The sequence below is a fragment of the Ahaetulla prasina genome, chromosome 7 (assembly GCF_028640845.1).
Source record: "Ahaetulla prasina isolate Xishuangbanna chromosome 7, ASM2864084v1, whole genome shotgun sequence".
In the NCBI taxonomy this organism is placed as follows: Eukaryota; Metazoa; Chordata; class Lepidosauria; order Squamata; family Colubridae; genus Ahaetulla; species Ahaetulla prasina.
Genome location: NC_080545.1, coordinates 100,218,586 through 100,239,084, shown reverse-complemented (window position 1 = coordinate 100,239,084; position 20,499 = coordinate 100,218,586). Strand labels below are relative to the sequence as shown.

The following is a 20,499-nucleotide window of genomic DNA, read 5'->3' as shown; positions in this document are numbered from 1 at the left end:
CCCCACTCCCTTCTAGCACTGATGAAGTTCCCTAGTTGGGTCATGAAACGTTTGCAAGAAAACCACCCAGCTCAGAGGGCCCCAAGGACCCCACAGTCTATTTCCTCCTCCTCCCGCTCCTCCTCCTCTATTTCACAAACCCTTCCTTCCTTCCTTCCTTCCTTCCTTCCTTCCTTCCTTCCTTCCTTCCTTCCTTCCTTCCTTCCTTCCTTCCTTCTCTCCTCCTCCTCCCTTCCAAATCCTCCTCCCTTCTAGCACTGATGATGTTCCCTAGTTGGGTCATGAAACGTTTGCAAGAAAACCACCCAGCTCAGAGGGCCCCAAGGACCCTCCACAGTCTATTTCCTCCTCCTCCTCTCCCTCCTCCTCCTCTATTTCACAAACCCTTCCTTCTTTTCTTCCTTCCTTCCTTCCTTCCTTCCTTCCTTCCTTCCTTCCTTCCTTCCTTCCTTCCTTCCCTCCTCCTCCTCCCTTCCAAATCCTCCTCCCTTCTAGCACTGATGATGTTCCCTAGTTGGGTCATGAAACGTCTGCAAGAAAACCACCAAGCTCAGAGAGCACCAAAGACCCTCCTTGTAGCTTCCTCTCCTTGTAGCTCTGATGATGTTTCCTAGCTGGGTAATCAAACGTCTGCAGGAAAACCATCAAGCTCAGAGGGCCCCAAGGACCCTCCACAGTCTATTTCCTCCTCCTCCTCTCCCTCCTCCTCCTCTATTTCACAAACCCTTCCTTCCTTCCTTCCTTCCTTCCTTCCTTCCTTCCTTCCTTCCTTCCTTCCTTCCTTCCTTCCCTCCTCCTCCTCCCTTCCAAATCCTCCTCCCTTCTAGCACTGATGATGTTCCCTAGTTGGGTCATGAAACGTCTACAAGGAAACCACCAAGCTCAGAGAGCACAGAGGACCCCACAGTCGTCATCGTCTTCCTCTTCCTCCTCCTCCCTCTTCACAAAACCCACTCCCTTCTAGACTGATGATACTATCTAGTTGGGTCACGAAACATCTGCAAGAAAACTCAGAGAAGCTCCTTGCAGGCTCCACACGTTTCCAAGATGGCACTGAAAGAGACCAGCCTATTTTTCCAAGATTTGGCTTGAAGTAACGCAAATTGAGGTTGCTCCAATTCAGCTGAGCCTGGATGCTATTATAGGCAGTTTTTGACTTGCGACCACTGGACCTCAGAGTAGAGCTGGAAGGGACCTTGGAGGTCTTCTAGTCCAACCCCCTGCTCCAGCAGAAGACTCTGTACCAGTTCAGACAAATGGCTGTCCAGTCTCTTCTTAAAATACCTTAGGCCACCAGATTTGAAATTCTGGGCTTAGAAAATTTAGAACTACGCTGCCTGCTGTAACCTAAGCACAGCTCATAAAATCATCTGCTACCATGTCCTACCTGTCAATGAATACTTTAGCTTCAACCACAACGATAACAAGAGATATAAACTCAAGGTAAACCGCTCCAAACTCGATTGCAGAAAATACGACTTTAGCAACAGAGTGGTCAATGCCTGGAATGCACTACCTGACTCTGTAGTTTCTTCCCCAAACCCCCAAAATTTTAACCTTAACCAGGGATCTCCAACCTTGGCAAGTTTAAGCCTGGCGGACTTCAACTCCCAGAATTCCCCAGCCAGCTTTGCTGGCTGGGGGGTTCTGGGAATTGAAGTCCGCCAGGCTTAAACTTGCCAAGATTGGAGACCCCTATCTTAGACTGTCTACTGTTGACCTCACCCCATTCCTAAGAGGTCTGTAAGGGGCGTGCATAAGAGCACCAGCGTGCCTACCGTCCCTGTCCTAATGTTCCCTTTAATTGTATTCATTTCATGTATTCAATTCATGCTTATACTTATATTATCTAATATATACTCGATAAATAACTAAATAAATAAAAACCTCCAGTGAGGGAGCAATTACAGCTTCTGAAAGGGTTAGTTAGCGATGGTTTGAAATTCCCGTGAAATTCCCACCGAAAAGAGACTTATGGCCTGATTTTGCGGCCGTAAGATTCTTTACCAGACCAGCAAAGTCACAATCCAGGAAAAGAACACGAGAAAACCCACCACATGACGCCGAGGAGAAGACGCCCTGCTTCTCTGAGGCTCATGTGATGCACGCCAAGGTAAATCAATTGCACAACCGCAGCTCCTCCGAATATTTGCGGACACCCGGCACGGATGCCTCGAGGATTGGCTGCCTTCCCTGGAGCACAGCTAATCTTCAGCTTATCAAAGGTTTAAATGGTTTTTACTCAACCCTTCGGTGAGGAGGTCCATAAAGGAAAAAGGTGTCCACCATGGCAGAAAAATATAAAAGGATTTCGATAGTTTTTGGGTGGATGGATGGATGAGATAGATAGATGGATGAAACACAGACAGGAAGCCTAGACGGGTGGGATAGATAGATAGATAGATAGATAGATAGATAGATAGATAGATAGATAGATAGATAGATAGATAGATAGATAGATAGATAGATAGATAGATAGATAGATAGATGACAGACAGACAGACAGGAAGCATGGATGAATGGATGGATGGGTGGGTGGGATGGATAGATAGATAGATAGATAGATAGATAGATAGATGGATGGATGGATGGATGGATGGATGGATGGATGGATGGATGGATGGATGGATGGATGGATAGATGGATGGACGGACGGATGACAAACAGACAGGAAGCATGGATGGATTGTTGGGTGGGTGGGTAAATGGGTGGAATAGATATAGATAGAGAAGATAGATAGATAGATAGATAGATAGATAGATAGATAGATAGATAGATAGATAGATAGATAGATAGATAGATAGATAGATAGATAGATAGATAGATAGATAGATAATAGACAAAGAGGAAGCATGGATGGATGGATGGATGGATGATAGGTAAATATAATGGATAGATTAATAAGATGATTGGATGGATTACTGCAAATGGATGTCTGGATGGATAGATGGATGAATTGATGGATGGATGGATGGACGGATGACAGACAGACAGCCAGGAAGCATGGATGGATGGATGGATGGATGGTGGGTGGATGGGTTGGGTAGATAGATAGATGGATGGATGGATGGATGGATGGACGGATGACAGACAGCCAGGAAACATGGATGGATGGATGGATGGATGGATGGATGGATGGATGGATGGATGATAGATGGATGGATGGATGATAGATGACAGACAGATAGATAGATGGATGGATGATGGATGGATGGATGACAGACAGGAAGCATGGATGGGTGGGTGGGTGGGTGGAATAGATATAGATAGATAGATAGATAGATAGATAGACAGACAGACAGACAGACAGACAGACAGATAATCTAGCCAGAGATAAGACAGAGGAAGCATGGATGGATGGATGGATGGATGGATGGATGGATGATAGGTATATAATGGATAGATTGATAAGATGATTGGATGGATGACTGCATATGGATGGCTGGATGGATAGATGGCTGGATGAATTGATGGATGGGTGGATGGAGTGCTTTACAGCCCTAAGAGATTTACAGAGTCAGCCTCTTGCCCCCAAACAGCTGGGTCCTCCTCTCACCAACCTCGGAAGGATGGAAAGCTGAGTCAACCTTGAGCTGGTCAGGATCGAACTGCTGGCAGTGGGCAGAGGAGCTGAAGGTCTTTGTGCTTCTTGGCAAGCTTTTCTATTTACTTTGGTATTTTGTATCTTATAATATTTTATTTAGTTTGATGTATTCTCCTTGCACCTCATACAACGAAATTAAATCCCGTCTTCAGTGTACATTATACATAAAAAAACCCACAAACACCCATCCTTTACATTCTCTACAATTGAATTGAAAACCCCTGATGTTGCATTAATATTGCACTATGCAGTACAATTCAATATAGTTACTGCCCTGGGATAGAAGCTGTTTTTCAGCCTATTTGTCCTTGTTTTTAATTGTCCTGTTCCGTCTGCCAGATGATAATAGTTCCAACAAAAAAAAAAAAGAAGGAGTGCCCCGATGAGATGGATCTTTAAGAACTCAATAAAAAAGATTAAACTGTGAATTCAGTTTTCTTCTGATGATATTTCTTAAAAAAAAAAAAAGAAGAAGAAGAACAGGAAGCAGTTTGCAAAGACTGCTTTGCGTTCATCCACCCGGCACCATTTAGAATTTAAAATAAAACAAAACACACCGGAAATCCAGAATTAGGTTTTAAAGTCTGTCCACCTGTCGAGAGGAAAGTCAGCAGTAACTGGCTGGATCGGAAGCGGGGGGCGAGGATGGAAAAAAACGGGTCTTTCCCGATGAGCCCCTCTCCCACCCCCAGTCACCCGTTTTGCAACAGGGCAGGCAGTCCTCGACTTACAACCGTTAACTTAGTGACCTTTCAGAAGTTGTGGGAGCTTTGTCGTTGGAGGCTTTCAAGAACTTATTTATTTCGTATGGCTGGACTAGCTTGATTTTTACCTTTAAATTTTAATTGAATTTGATGGGTTTTTAAAGTTTTGTAATTTTATGGGGGTGTATGTTATTTTAACATTTGGGCAAATTTAAATTAGTTTTTTAAGGGATGTTTTAACTATTGTGTGTATCTGTATTTTATCTGCCTGTTCACCACCCTGAGTCCTTCGGGAGAAGGGCGGTATACAAATTAAAATATTCATTCATTCATTCATTCAAGAAGAGACTGGACTGCCCTCTGTCAGAAACGGTGTAGGGACCCCTGCTTGAGCGGGGGGTTGGACTAGATGACCTATAAGGTCCCTTCCAACTCTGTGAATTTGTTAAATCTAGCCCACCCTCAATGCCTTCTTATCTCCCGCTCATTTCCCTTGACCGTGAGTTGGCCAGATTCTTGTAGGGAGCTTAAGCTTACAATAAATCTTTATACAGGAAGTCATCGACTTATGACTGTTCAAAGTTACAACGGCACTGAAACAAGTGACTTATGACCGGTTTTCAAAGTTATGACCGTGGTCATGTGATCAAAATTCAGAGATTTGGCACCTGACTCATATTTATGACGATTGTAGCTTCCCGGGGGTGTTGCGATTCCCTTTTGCGACCTTCTGACAAGCAACAGAGAAGCCAGATTCACTTAACAACCAGGTGACTGACTTAACAACCGGAGCGATTCACTTAACAACTGTGGCAAGAAAGGTCGTATAAGGGGGCAAAACTCAGGTAACAAACGTCTCGTTTGGCAGCAGAAATTTTGGCGCTCGAGGACTACCTGAAAATAGATAAATAAATAAATATTCGACCCAGATAGTCCTCGACTTAGGACCACAGCTGAGCCCAAGATTTCTGTTGCTTACGTTTGTTAAGTGGGTTTTGTCTACTTTTACGACCTTGCTTACCACCGTTGTTAGGTGAAGCACTTGATAAAATAGCAATCCCGTTGTTAAGTGAATCACTTGTCTGAAGGTCGCAAAAGGGGATCACGTGACCCTGGGGCACTGCAACCGTCAGAAATATGAACCAGTCGCCAAGCGTCCGAACGACCATGGGGCGGATACAAAGGTCTTTAAGTGTGAAAAATGGTCACTTTTTTCACTTTGAACGTTGTAACTTTGAACCGTCCCTAAATGAACTGTTGTAACTCAAGGATTTACCCCATAAAGAAACAAACATTCTATATCGTGTATTTCAGTTTATGTTCTGTGGGTGAACCTGCCCAGGAGCATCTGCCTTGAGAATTGCTGGAATTCGATTCCAGGGCTGCACCTCTCCTCTGTTATTTTCCAGCAAAAATTTTTTTAATAATCTCCTGTCCTTTGCGAAGAGAAAAACGAACACGGCCACTAACAGTTTTGGAAAAACTAAAACACAGAGAAATCCAGCCGGATTTGGTCACAGGTTGTTATCGGCATCAGTGTTTACCTAAGAGATAAGCAAGGAGGTGCAGCGCTTCAAAATACAGGTAATCCTCAACTTACGACCAGAATAGTGGCCAGAATAGAGAATGGAATGGAATGGAATGGAATAGAAAATATGGAATGGAATGGAATGGAATGGAATACAACAGAACAGAACAGAACATGGAATGGAATGGAATGGAATAGAAAAAATGGAATGGAATGGAATGGAATGGAATGGAATACAACAGAACAGAACAGAACAGAACATGGAATGGAATGGAATAGAAAAAATGGAATGGAATGGAATGGAATGGAATGGAATACAACAGAACAGAACAGAACATGGAATGGAATGGAATAGAATAGAATAGGGAAGGGAAGAGAAGAGAAGGGAATAGGAGATAGGATAGGATAGGATAGGATAGAATAGAATAGAATAGAATAGAAGATGACATTATTGGGAAAATAATGGACTGCAGAAATGAGTAAATTGACTTTTGAAATTAGGGAACAGGAAGATAAGCAATTTTATAAAGTAGGGGATTTATGTTACCAATGGTTGGAAAAGAAATTATGACAAAGAAGACTTTAGTTTTTAATAAGTTAAAAATTATTGATGATAATAAATTGATACGAATGAATGATATAATCCTTCTGAAATGACGGATAAAATAGGATGATAAGAAATATTGTTCCAGAAATTAATTGATTAAATTATTTGATTATAGTTAGATGATAAAATGGATGGTTAAATAAGCTAATGATAGATAATTGTTTTTGCACAAAAAATGTAATCCATGCACCGACAGATTGTATTGAAATTTGAATGAAAGATGTTTTTAGGTTTGTATGTCTTTAAAAAATAAAAAAAAATTCAAAAAAAAAAGAATAGAATAGAATATGGAATGGAATGGAATAGAATAGAATAGAATAGAATAGAATAGAGTAGGGAAGGGAAGGGAAGGGAAGGGAAGGGAAGGGAATAGGACAGGAGGTAGGGTAGGGTAGGGTAGGGTAGGATAGAATAGAATAGAATTTTGTGACCATTCCTCGCATTTGCAACCTTTGTAAGTCTGTACAGGTGGTCCTCAACTTGAAACAATTCGCTTAGTGACCGTTCAAAGTTACAATGGTACTGAAAGAAGTGATTTACGACCGTTTTTCACAGTTATGACCTTCGCAGCCGCCACCTGTTCAAAATTCAGGCACTTGGCAACTGTCTCATACTTATGACGGTCACTTGATTCCCTTTTGTGACCTTCTGACAAGCAAAGTCAATGGGAAAGCCACTTAACAACTGGGTCCTAACTTACCAAGTGCAGCGATTCGCTTAACAACAGAGGCAAGAAAGGTCGTAAAATGGGACAAAACTCACTAAACGGATGTCTCACTTAACAACAGAAATTTCGGACTCAATTATGGTCGTAAGTCGAGGACCACCTGTAAAGCAAAGAAAAACCGAAGTCAGATCCTAAGCACGGTCATGGTTTCATTTAGCAATCGCTTAATGACCAAGGTACCAGTTCCAATTGTGGTCACTAAACAGGGACTCCCTGCATAGATTTAAATTTAAATAAAATCTTGATTAAGTCTTTTATTTTGAACTGCATTTTTTAAAATCTTGCAAAAATACCATTTGAAAGGTAACGAGAGAGAGACCCGGCTGTTTAGCAGCTGATTGCTAAGTTGTGTTGTTGTGCCCCTATTGCGCTGTCTGCCACAACTAAGTGCCAAATAGTTACATTTTCTTGTATGGGAGGCGAGAGGAATGAAGCCTGTCAGCCGAATGATTGATGGGCCCAGGATCCTGAACAAAATTAAATCTTTCCTAAAATAGATATTTTCAGGAGACCTAAAGAAGGAGAAGAGAAAATGGCCAGGGAAAATATAACTTAGTATGGTATTGCGGGAAAGAAAGAAAAAAAAATCAGTGAAAACACTGAGGACTAGTCACGGTCATAGTGACTAGTTAGAAGAACTCCAATTTAATGTGTGGTATTAAGTGCATTCGGTGGTTTTCAGGGGTGAAAGGCTATTGGTTCGGACCGGTTCTCACGAACCGGTAGTAAGAAATTCTACCGGTTCGGACGAACTGGTATTTCCGACGATCAGCTGGGCGACGATCAGCTGCGACGTGCGATTTATATTCGCTAGAATGGTCGGATTTCCTGCTTTCTAACTAATCTAAATCGCGCGGCACAGTGGGTTCCTGCCCCCCTCGCTGTTCTACTTACCTTTGCAGGCTTGGAAGGCTTCAAAAATGTTCTTTTTAGCGCTGCGCGGGCATGCCTCAGACATGCGCTCGGTAGCAGACTCATAGAACCGGTAGCGGACTTCAGAGCAGGGGTCTCCAACCTTGGTCACTTTAAGACTTGTGGACTTCAACTCAGCTGGCTGAGGAATTCTGGGAGTTGAAGTCCACAAGTCTTAAAGTGACCAAGGTTGGAGACCCCTGCTTCAAAGGATTTCACCGCTGGTGGATTTAGACAGGCTACCAACAACAAGAGGGATCGCATGGATGTAATTATGGAGGTCCGTGATGTTCTCTGAGCTTGGTGGTTTTTCTGTAGACGTTTCATAACCCAACTAGGCAATAGCATCCTGCTAAGAGGGAGGGCGGTTCGCAGAGAGACACCCTGGCCTGGATGACTGCGAATCTCCACGGACTTTTAGGTGAGGCTGGTTTTTGTAGATAAGGTGTGAAAACAAGACAACACACATAAAATCTGAAGCAGCTTCAATGATTTCCTTTGTAGAAGCCTGCAACGTGGCTTAGTCACTTGGATGGAGGTGGGGAAGGGACCAGCTGGGGGCTTAGCTTGGATTGTTGAAGAAGGAACCTTATCGAGATTACGACCACCTTTATCTGGAAAGGTCCCAAACTTCATGTCTGGGGTGGAAAACTCCAAGCCTGGCCTCTCCCTTGATGAGGTCACTCGCAACTTGGGAGTAAGGAGCAGGTAAGAATCTTTTTCCATGATCTGCAACCGAACGGTGGCAAAACACCTCTATGCACCGATAACAGGAGAATATTTGTAGATCAAGGTGGAAACGAGGGATCCTGGGTGCTCTCTGAGCTGGGTGGTTTTCTTGCAGACGTTTCATGACCTAACTAGCGGTCATCAGCGGTAGAAGGGAGTGGGGTAGGAGGAGAGGAGAAGGAGAAGGAGAAGGTGAAAGAGAAGGAGAAGGAGGAGGAGGAGGAGGAGGAGAAGGAGAAGGAGAAGGAGAAAGAGAAGGAGGAGGAGGAGGACTATGCTCTCTGAGCTGGGTGGTTTTCTTGCAGACGTTTCATGACCTAACTAGCGGTCATCAGCGGTAGAAGGGAGTGGGGTAGGAGGAGAGGAGAAGGAGAAGGAGAAGGTGAAAGAGAAGGAGGAGGAGGAGGAGGAGGGGGAGAAGGAGAAGGAGAAGGAGAAAGAGAAGGAGGAGGAGGAGGACTATGCTCTCTGAGCTTGGTGGTTTTCTTGCAGATGTTTCATGACCCAACTAGGTAACCTCATCAGTGGTAGAAGGGAATGGGGTATGAGGAGAGAAAGAGGATGGAGAAGAAGAAGAAAAAGAGGAGGAGCAGGAGGAGGAGAAGGAGGAGGAGGAAGAGGAGGAGGAGGAGGAGGAGGAGGAATGTGGGGACCTTGATGCTCTCTGAGCTTGGTGGTTTTCTTGCAGAAATTTAATGACCCAACTAGGTAACCTCATCAGTGGTAGAAGGGAATGGGGTATGAGGAGAGAAAGAGGAGGAAGAAGAAGAAGAAAAAGAAGAAGAGGAGGAGGAGGAGAAGGAGAAGGAGAAGGAGAAGGAGGAGGAGAAAGAGAAGGAGGAGGAGGAGGACTATGCTCTCTGAGCTTGGTGGTTTTCTTGCAGATGTTTCATGACCCAACTAGGTATCGTCATCAGTGGTAGAAGGGAATGGGGTATGAGGAGAGAAAGAGGAGGAGGAAGAAGAAGAAGAAAAAGAGGAGGAGGAGGAGGAGGAGGAGGAGGAGGAAGAGAAGGAATGTGGGGACCTTGATGCTCTCTGGGCTTGGTGGTTTTCTTGCAGACATTTAATGACCCAACTAGGTAACCTCATCAGTGGTAGAAGGGAATGGGGTATGAGGAGAGAAAGAGGAGGCAGAAGAAGAAGAAAAAGAAGAGAAGGAGGAGGAGGAGGAGGAGGAGGAGGAGGAGGAGGAGGAGGAGGAGGAGGAGGTGGTGGAGGAGGACTATAGAGTCCTTGGTACTCCTTGAGCTTGGTAGTTTTCTTAAGAGACATTTCATGATCCAACTAGGTAACATCATCAGTGGTAGAAGGGAGTGGGGTATGAGGAGAGCAGGAGGAGGAGGAGGAGGAAGAATAAGAAGAAAAGAAGAGGAGGAGGAGGAAAGGGAGGACTATAGAGTCCTTGGTACTCCATGAGCTTGATAGTTTTCTTAAGAGACATTTAATGACCCAACTAGGTAACCTCATCAGTGGTAGAAGGGAGTGGGGTATGCAGGGAGGAGGAGGAGGAGGAAGAAGAAAAAGAGGAGGAGGAGGACGACTATGGAGTTCTTGGTGCTCCCTGAACTTAGTTTTTTCTTCGGAGACATTTCATGACCCAATAAGGTCACATCATCAGTGATGGAAGGGAGTGGGGTTTGTGGAATAGAGGAGGAAGAGAAGAAGGAAGAGAAGGAAAGAGGGAAGGGGAGGAAGAAGGAGGGAGAGATCGGGATGGAGGAGGATGAAGAGGAGAAGGAGAATTCTGAGATGGTATAAGGTCTCCTGCCTTAGAGAAGGGGTGGAATAGAGGACCTCTGAAGTCTCTTCTAGCCTAGCATTTTATGTCAGACCTGGGCATTTTATGCTCCCTGGGCCTCGTTCGGCTCTTCGGCTCTCCCTGTCTGGCCCCTCGTCAGATTAAAACTGAAGTGATTCACTTAGCAATTGTGGCCAGAAAGGTCGTAAAACGGGGCAAAACTCACTTAGCAAATGTCTCAGCAACGGAAATTTTGGGCTTAATTGTGGTCATAAGTCGAGGACTGCCTATGCTTTATCCCAACTTTATTATTGCACTTCACCCGGTCTATTGAATAAAAACATTTATTTAATATTTGATAAAGTTCTTGACTTAACGATAAAGATATTCAATAAAGACAGAAGAAGTCAAATTTAGTCCAAATGAAACTAACAGGCTGAGAAATCCTAACAGAAGCCTTCATAATGTGCGAAAAAGCACATTAAAAACATTCTTAGAAATCAACATCATTTGTTATTCTAACTTCCTCCCTTTCTCCCCATCTTAAAACTGATGTTTTTTTCAGTTCTACTTCCTCCAAATTCTGTTCTTCTACTTCTTTCTCTAGGCTAATTTATTCACTGGCTTAATTTTAACCCCTGGTTAAACTATCAAATACAGAGACATCACAGGATGGGATTTTCCTATTTGCCTTCAAAATACGGATATTGAATTTTAACTCCGTCGATAAATGATCTTTACATTTTAGATTAGTTTTTTTAAAATATATATTCTTAGTTTAGGTCAACAGTTTAGGACAAGGGTCTCCAACTGTGGCAACTTTACAATAAATTCGCAATATTACAAGAGCAAAAAATAGATTCAAGCTAAATGTCAACCGCTTCAAACTTGATTGCAGAAAATATGACTTCTCTAACAGAGTTGTTAATGCTTGGAACTCATTACCTGACTCCATAGTCTCTACTCAAAATCCCAAAATCTTCAACCAAAAACTGTCTACTATTGACCTCACCCCACTCCTAAGAGGACCATAAGGGGCGTGCATAAGAGCACAAATGTGCCTACCATTCCTGTTCCCTTCATTATATCCAATTAATATAGTTGATGCATAATTTTAATTATATATATATATATATTCTTCAAGATATGCTGTTTTATCTATGACATTTGTTTGTGTATACTGTTGTGACAAAAATAAATAAATAAATAAAAACCTTTAAGACTTGTGGACTTCAACTCCCAGAATTCATCAGCCAGCCAGTCTTAAAGTTGCCAAGGTTGGAGACCCTTGGTTTAGGAGGTTCAACATTTCTGACCGTGGTCAGACAATTTTATTTATTTTGGTTTTGTAGTCAACTTTTTTACATGACTGTCTGTCTGTTCTCATATACATGAGTCTGGATGGCTGCTGGTTAAAATGTGATAGAACCAATCATGAACCTAAATAACATTCAATAAAAGCCAAACACAGCATTCCACAATCAATATATGGGGTTCCTTGGTGCTCCTAGAGCTTGGTGGTTTTCTTGCAGACGTTTGATTACCCAACTAGGTAACGTTATCAGTGCACAGAGCAGAGATGATGTGAAGTTTGCCAATTGAACGTCAGCAAGAAAACCACCAAGTTCATAGAGCACCAAGGACCCCGTAGTCCATTTCTTCCTCCTCTTCCTCCTCCTCTATGCGAACCTCATTCCCTTCTAGCACTGATGATGTTACCGAGTTGGGTCATGCAACATCTGCAAGAAAACCACCAAGCTCAGAGAGCATATTCTTCCTCCTCCTCCTCCTCCTCCTTTCAATCAATCCTAACAGAAACGCAAAGCAGGCCAAGGAAAAGTTCTGAGCTTCATGTGCTTTCCAAACTTGTCATTTGTGCTGCAGGTAGTTTCTGGGGTGCAAGATGAGATTTCCTTCAGGGCTGGATTTGGGGGGACCCTCACCTGCCCATCACGCCATGGCCAGCCCTAAGCGACCCCGGGGTGTGCTCAGAAAGACCTTTCCCCAAGCCCCCCCTCCCCCAAACGCAGGAAAAACTCAACTCTTCCAAACCCTTGGACTCTCCCCCTCCTACCACCCCAGCTGGGAGCAGGACTCCCATGCCCATCCTTCCCAGCTGCCCTCCCCCCAACTGAGGGCAGGATTCCCATGCCCATCCTTCCCAGCGGGGAGCAGGACTCCCAACCTCCCTCCTCCCAACTGGGTGCAAGACTCCCATCCCACCCAGCCACCCTCACCCATCCAGCTGAGTGCAGGACTCCCATGCCCATCCTTCCCAGCCTCCCTCCTCCCTCCAGCTGGGTGCAGGACTCCCCTGCCCATCCTTCTCAGCCTCCTTCCTCCCCCACAACTGAGTTCAGGACTCTCATGCCCATCCCTCCCAGCCCCCTCTCCCCAGCTGAGTGCAGGACTCCCATGCCCATCCTTCCTAGCTGCCCTTCCCCCAAGGGAGGGCAGGATTCCCCTGCCCATCCCTCCCAGCCTCCCTCCTCTCTCCAGCTGGGAGCAGGACTCCCATGCCCATCCTTCCCAGCCTCCCTCCTCTCTCCAGCTGGGAGCTGGATTCCCATGCCCATCCCTCCCGGCCCCCCTCCCCCCCAAATGAGTTCAAGACTCCCATGCCAATCCTTCCCAGCCTCCCTCCTCCTCCCAACTGAGAGCAGGACTTCCATGCCCATCCTTCCCAGCGTCCCTCCTGCCCCCCCAAGTGAGTTCAGGACTCTCATGCCCATCCCTCCCAGCCCCCCTCCTCCCCCCCCCCACCAACTGAGTTCAGGACTCCCATGCCCATCCTTCCCAGCCGCCCACTTCCCCCAACTGGGAGCAAGACTCCCATGCCCATCCCTCCTAGCCTCCTCTTCCCCCAACGGAGAGCAGGACTCCCATGCCCATCCTCCCAGCCTCCCTCCTCCCCCACCAACTGAGTTCAGGACTCCCATGCCCATCCTTCCCAGCCGCCCACTTCCCCCAACTGGGAGCAAGACTCCCATGCCCATCCCTCCTAGCCTCCCTCTTCCCCCAACGGAGAGCAGGACTCCCATGCCCATCCTCCCAGCCTCCTCCCCCACCAACTGAGTTCAGGACTCCCATGCCCATCCTTCCCAGCTGCCCTCCTCCCCCTCCCCTCTCTCCCAGCCTGCTAGCCAGGGACCCCCCTTTTCTCGCAATCCCACCCCCTACCCCCCACTCCAGTCTTGGGGGCCGGACTCCCCCTCCCCTCCTCCCCAAAGCCGACGGGCTTTGTAGTAGCAGCGGCGGAGGGGCGTGTGGGAGCCCGCGGGGCAGGGGCTGCAGGCAGAGGGGGGCGCCCGGGGGAGCCCCTCACTCACTCACTCACTCACCGTAGCCGTCCTGAGCGGAGCGGCGGCGGCGGTGACGGCTGGCCAGCTCCCACTCGCGGGACATGACCGGAGGGAAAGAGACCCAGAGCCGCGGATGCTGCTGCGGATGCTGCTGCGAAGGAGCCGAGGCGGGTCTGGGCTCCCCGGGCGAGGCAGGCACGTCCGCGGGGGCTTTCAAGGCAGGGCGTGGGTGGGTGGGTAGGTGGGTGGCTCAGGCGCCGCCTCCGCGCGGAGCGGAGCCCTGCAAGTCCCAGCAAGGTGGGCGACTTCTGGATCCCGGTCCAGGCGGGGGGGGGGAGCCGGAGACCCTCCTCTGCCCCCACCTGGGCTTCTCACCGCCCCCCACACACACACATTTCTCCCCTCCCCAAAAGAAACGCAGCGGAGAGAAGAGGAAGCACCTTCGCAGCTCAGAGGTTGGACTTCGAGGGGGGCGCGACTCTCGGCTTCGGGGTTTCCTTGGGGACGTTTCGTGGCCCAGCTGGGTAACATCATCAGTGCGCGGAAGGAGTCGCCGGGTTTGTAGAAGGGAAGGAAGGAAGGAAGGAGAAAGTATTTGGGAGGGAGGGAGGGATTAGGGTGGAAGGAAGGAAGGAAGGATTAGGTAGGGAGAGAGGGAGAAAGGAAGGAAGTAATGAGGGAGGGAGGGAGGAGAAAGTAAGGGGTTTGGGAGGGAGGGAGGAAGAAAGGAAGGAAGGAAGGAAGTAATAAGGGAGAGAGGGAGGAAGGAATGGCTGTGGGGGTCCTTGGGGCTCTCTGAGCTTGGCTGTTTTTCTTGCAGGCGTTTCATGACCCAACTAGGGATCATCATCAGGGCTTGAAGGGAGGGGCAGTTTCTGGAGAGGAGGAGGAGGAAGGGGAGGGTAAGAGTAAGAAGGAATGAAAATGAGAAAGATGAAGGAAGAAGAGCACTGTGAGGTCCTTGGTGCTCTCCGAGCTGGGTGGTTTCCTTGCAGGCATTTCATGGCCCAACTAGGGAACATCATCAGGGCTTGAAGGGTGTGGGGTTTGCAAGGAGGAGGAGGAGGAGGATAACAACTGAGGGGTCCTTTATGCTCTCTGAGCTTGGCTGGTTTCCTTGCAGGCGTTTCATGACCCAACTAGGTCACATCATCAGAGCTAGCAGGGAGAGAGGTTTGTGGAGAGGAGGAGGAGGACTGGAGTACTTGGTGGTCTTCAAGTGGACTGGAGTTTGGTTGCTTTCTTGCAGGTGTTTGGCTGGCTGGGGGATTCTGGGAGTTGAAGTCCTTAAAGGTCTTAAAGTGACCAAGGTTGGACAACTCCTGCTTCACACGTTTGCCCAAATCCACTTTTCCTCCCTTTTATTTCCGCAGAGCCAAGATGAAGTTTGTTGCAAAAAGGTTTGGGGCATAAGACTAACCAACTTTTGGAGGTAGTGACAACTGCTCTGATACAACCCCCCCATCTAACCTAGTTTAATGTCTTTCTTTTTGAACGGTGCGAACCAGAAGTCTGGAACCAAGCAGTCCTCAACATATGACCACCAGTTGCTTAAATCAAAGTTACGACAGAATCCTCCAAAGTTACTTATAACCTGAAGTTTGGACAGTCATGTGACCGTATGTCCCCTCCCCGCACCAGCAACTGGCCAGCATTTCTTGTTTGCACTCACGTGACCAAGTTTTATAACTTTTTTTTGGGCACTTTTCTTCAAAAATGCCCCCGGTTGCCCAATCGATTTGTGTTAACAATCTTATTTGTTAATACATTCGATTTATTGTGTATAAATCGAGCCAATTCACACACACACACAAAAAGGCTAACCACTTTTGCCTGCCAACCTTATTAGCTATTTGCTTAACGATGATCGTTGTTCGCTATACGACGGCCGCTTAAAAAAAAAAAAAGATCGTAAGGTCAGGTCGGTCAAGGGGAGGCGACCGGCTTTGCAACCATCAGGGCTTACGACCGTCCATTTCGGTTGTAAATTGAGGACTGCAAGATACCGTGAGATGGACAGCTCCTTATATTTTAAAACAGGGGTCTCCAACCTTTGCAACTTTAAGCCTGGAGGACTTCAACTCCCAGAATTCCCCAGCCGGCAAAGCTTCTGGGAGTTGAAGTCCTCCAGGCTTAAAGTTGCAAAGGTTGGAGACCCCTTTTAAAACCCTTTTTAAATCCTTTTTAAAAAGTTGCATGGAGCTTATTGTAAACAAAATTGAAAATTTTTGTTTACTGTAAACAAAATTGAGGCATCGTCATTAAAAGTTCATGTATAGATAATGGATTCGACAGAACTCAGGAAATTCCATCTGGATATAATTCTTATGGCAGCCGTTTATCTCCTGACGCAAATAACAAGTCACATCACAAATTACAGTCATCCCATCTTCCCTTTTATAAAACATATCTATTTATTCAAGCGGGACTGGCATAATAGTTTGATTTTAAATTGGGGTTTTATTAATATTTAAAATTTTTAAATTTAATTTTAACTATCAGCCGTTTTTGTAATTTTACTACATTTTAATTCGTTTTAATTGTATATATCTTGTATTTTATTTCTGGCTGTACACCGCCCCGAGTCCTTCAGGAGAAGGGCGGTATAAAAATTTAATAAAATAAATAAAATAAAATAAAGAACTTAAGCCTTTTTTTTAATAAAAAAATTAAGGTGGGGCAGAAAGACATGGAAGACCTAAGAATGAGATCGCTGGATTTTACAGGTTAGTCCTCGACTTACGACGACAGAGACCAAAATTCCCATTGCTAAGCGAGACAGCTATTAAATGATTTTAGCCCCATTTTCCAACTTTTCTTGCCACGGTCGTTAAGTGAATCACTGCCATTAAGTTAGGAACACGGTCGTTAAGCAAATCTGGTTTCCTCGTTGACTTTCCTTGCCAGGTCGCAAAAAGAGGATGACGTGACCTCGGGGACACTGCAACTGACCTAAGTCCAGGACAGTCTGAATTTTAATCATGTGACCACGAGGATGCGGCAACGGTCGTAAGTGTGAGAAACGGCCCCAAGTACTTTTTTCAGTGCTGTTGCGACTGTGAACAGTCACTAAACAAATGGTCGAAAGTCGAGGACTGCCAGGAATGGTCTCCCAACCTTTATGGCTTGGCCACCTGGAGCTACAGGATGTCTGTTCAAATTGGCAGCACACAGGGTAATCCTCGATTTACGACCGTAATGGATCCCTGCCAACGACGGTTGTAAGTCCCAACGATCCTAAGGCAGGTCACCCAGAAAACCAACCTGTTTTTGTGACTTTTTTTCCCCACGGCAGTCATTAAGTGAACACCACAGTAGTGAACCCTTTTTTTTTGCCACGGTCGTTAAACGAACCACTGCAGTTGTTAAGTAAATCGTGCCAGTGTTAAGCAAACCCGGCTTCTCCCATTGACTGCTTGTTGGACGTCGGCTGGGAAGGTCGCAAGAGGGGATTGCGTGACACACACCCCCCCGGGACAGTACAACCGTCGTAAGTACATGCCAGTTGCCCGAATTTTGATCCCGTGAGCGTGGGGATATTGCGACGGTCGTTAAGTGTGAAAACCCATCATAAGTGACTTTTTCAGTGCTAGTGTTGTGACTCCGGCCCCCGAGCCTGTCCTCATGGAGGAGGTTGACTCTGAGAGTGACGGGGAGGAGCCGACAAGGCCTCCCTCTCCAGGACCCTCCTCCTCCCTGGCAACGCCTCAGGCTCCAGCTGCTGAGAATCAATCTTGGATTGACCCGAGGCAGCGACAAAAAGATAAGCGTGCGCAGCAAAGGAAGAGGTGTGGCAGGCTCATCAGAGATTGCTGAGTCACACACACCCCACAGGGGATAAAAGCGGGTGGAGTTGCCATCTGGCCCTTGTGACGGACAAAAGCTACCAAGTGCGAACTGCAGATCGGTCGTTTGGGAGTTAAAGGCCTGGACTGTGCAAAGGCTTTTTTCTGTGAGCTCTTGGCAACGGATCTTGGACACGTGGGCTTCTGTCTCCGTAAGAGATAAAGAACTCGGAACTTGGCTGGTCTTTGCACTGTAGCTGCCAAGTCTTTCATTCACTACAGAAAATCAGGTCTGTTGCAAATATAAAGGATTGTGGGACGCGTATCTCTGCGTCTTCTGTGAAGTGGGGAGGGGGACAGAACAGCTGTTGTAACTTTGGTCTCTAAGCAAATGGTTGTAAGTCAAGGACCGCCTGTTTGGGCTAAAGATGGCAGAGCAATTCACTTCTTGTTTTGAATTACGTCGAAAAGAGGACAAGATATAAAGACCAGAAAATAGCAGCTGGAAAATCAGGGAATCAAAGTGACGTCAAGACAAGATTAACCAAAATAATTCCATTTAATATCAGTACCAAGACATCCCCCCACAAGTATCTCGGCACTGACAAGGAAGACCCACAATTACAAAATAGCATTTCCCCCAGCTGCAAGCCACATCCCTGCCGATATCACACTAGCTTGCTTGTACTGGTGTGTAACACAACGCACAAACAGCGTTAAGGCAGCTTGAGCAATGCCTTGCTTTACAATCGGGATGCAACCTAGTGAGAAACACAAATTGGATGTTTCGTAGCACAGGACATCTTAAGACGGAGAGCAAAGAATTTAAAAAACAAACAAACCACCATTGCAGTTGTTAAACTTTCAGCGGAGTATTAGCAACAAACCACCTTTTTAAAACTTGCTTTGAAGAAAAGCGGGCAAGATTAAGATGACCTTTGGGAGTCCCACAGCCGCTGTAGTAAAAGCTTTTAAAACTTTCGCTGCGGGGTGACAAAGGATGCAATTAATTTTTCCACTCTGAGTGTATTTTGGAGGAAAATTAATTGCGGGATTTTCCATTAAGATGTTCGCAAGCTGGGTATTTTTTCCCCCCCCTGCAGCCTCAGGGGCGTGAATGCTTGTAGAGCAGGCATTCTTGTTTGCCCGTGACTGCGGATCTATGGCACGTGTGCCGGAAATGGCACGCACAGCCATCTCTTTGAGCATGCCAGCCGTCATCTGTTCCTGTTCTGGGTTCCGGTGTGCAGGACAGCTGGTCTTTGCGCACACGGGAGCACCATAAACCAAAAGAGCTGCTCCTTATTGTGCATGCACGCATCAGCAAGCTGCGCTTCCAATTTCTGGTGTGAGCATCGATGCCCGCCAGCTGGTCTTCACATGTGCATGAGCGCCAGCATGTTGGGGAACTGCTCTTTCAAGTTTCCAGTGGCCCTCTCCGCATGGGTGCGCATTGCCATTTCGACACTCCGTTCCCAAAAGGTTCGCCGACATTGTTGTATGCCTTTCTCAATTTTGGCAAGTTTAAGATAGGGGGACTTCAACTCCCAGAATTCCCCAGCCAGCATTGCTGGCGGGGGAATTCTGGGAGTTGAAAGTCCCCCCCCATCTTAAATTTGAGAAACACTGTTATAGCTATTGAAAAAAAAATGTACATTATTCTAACAAGATCTCTTCTTCCATTGTCCAGTTACAAAGAGGAAGAAAAAAAATCTATTTTTCCCCCCCAGAAAGAATCCTTGATGAGATGACAGCGTGAAGTTCAATTTTTCAAGAATCCTGCAAAAAAAATAATAATAAAAAAAAATCCACCCCAATTCTGTTCAAAAAGACCTTTTTGATATGTTTTTAAAATCACGTTTTGGAGTGTTCTCAAAGCGAAACCAGATCTAAAAAGGCGGCTCCATAAGTAAGAAATATTTTCATTTAAAACCACGGCACACAAAGGAAGAAAAATGCACTACAAGTTTTCTGGGCGAGCCGTCAAAAGCCACAGACGAAATGGGAGAACCCAAACGGATCCTGATTTTAATATATATATCCTTTTCGGGTTTGTTTTTTTTGATTAGTGTTATCATTTAAATCAGGGGCCTCCAACCTTGGTCCCTTTAAGACTTGTGGACTTCAACTCCCAGAGTTCCTCAGCCAGCTGGCTGAGGAACTCTGGGAGTTGAAGTCCACAAGTCTTAAAGGGACCAAGGTTGGAGACCCCTGATTTAAAGTATCGGTTGTAGAGAAGCAATCAATCCTGAAGTACATTTAAGGTCGTTCCTCCAAAATTTTCAAAAAAAAAAAAAAAAGCAATTCCGTTCATCGAGTTAAGAATTCAACGTTCCTCCTGTTGAAACCTCCCGCGCAGAAACGGCGTTAAAAATATGATTTGTCGACTCTTCCGTTGTTGTAAAAATAAAGCACCTCCCACTTTGCATGGCAGTGAAATTCAAGGCAGTGCAATCTCGGAGCTAAATCCTCATCCAAGGGATGGAATTTCTCCTCTCGGAGTTTAAAAAGAGTTCGTGGCTGGGGGAAAAATAAAAAAATCAGCTAGTCTCCAAAAATCCAGAGAACGTTCACGCCAGATAATCCGAGGTTGACTCGCCTGCGAAGAGAAAGGACAGCCTTTATTATTAGTTGACAAAACCTTCGCCGGAGTACAAGGATTTCACAAATTCTCTCGCCAGCTAGAAACAAACCGTGTGTTCTGTCCCCCTCAACCACAGCCCAAAAGACACGCGAACTGACTATATTTGCCAGCAATTTATTCCCACTACAGATATCAGTTCTGGCAACGAACCTGAGATTGCCTGCCAAGTCCTATCTCTTCAGTGCAACTGCGGTCCGTTGCTGGAGCAACCCAGAG

The 20,499-nt window shown here is 46.0% G+C and overlaps 2 protein-coding genes across 3 annotated transcripts in view; both read right to left on the bottom strand.

Annotated features, from left to right (window-relative positions):
* Positions 1 to 14,542, bottom strand: part of LOC131202073 (uncharacterized) — a 60,974-nt gene extending 46,432 nt beyond the window's left edge. The window contains exon 1 of one of the 2 annotated variants that reach the window (XM_058190628.1): positions 14,295 to 14,542. In XM_058190628.1, the coding sequence (XP_058046611.1) occupies positions 14,295 to 14,388 (94 nt within the window). In that variant the 5' untranslated portion in view covers positions 14,389 to 14,542. Of the gene's footprint in view, positions 1 to 13,893; positions 14,052 to 14,294 lie in introns of those variants that run through there. The other variant, XM_058190629.1, reaches the window with a different exon arrangement.
* Positions 14,543 to 19,783: 5,241 nt separating this feature from the next.
* The window catches only part of TMEM209 (transmembrane protein 209), a 41,234-nt gene continuing 40,518 nt past the window's right edge, over positions 19,784 to 20,499 (bottom strand). Inside the window, exon 15 of the mRNA XM_058190634.1 lies at positions 19,784 to 20,238. Within this exon, the coding sequence (XP_058046617.1) occupies positions 20,184 to 20,238 (55 nt within the window). The 3' untranslated portion in view covers positions 19,784 to 20,183. The remainder of the gene's footprint in view (positions 20,239 to 20,499) is intronic.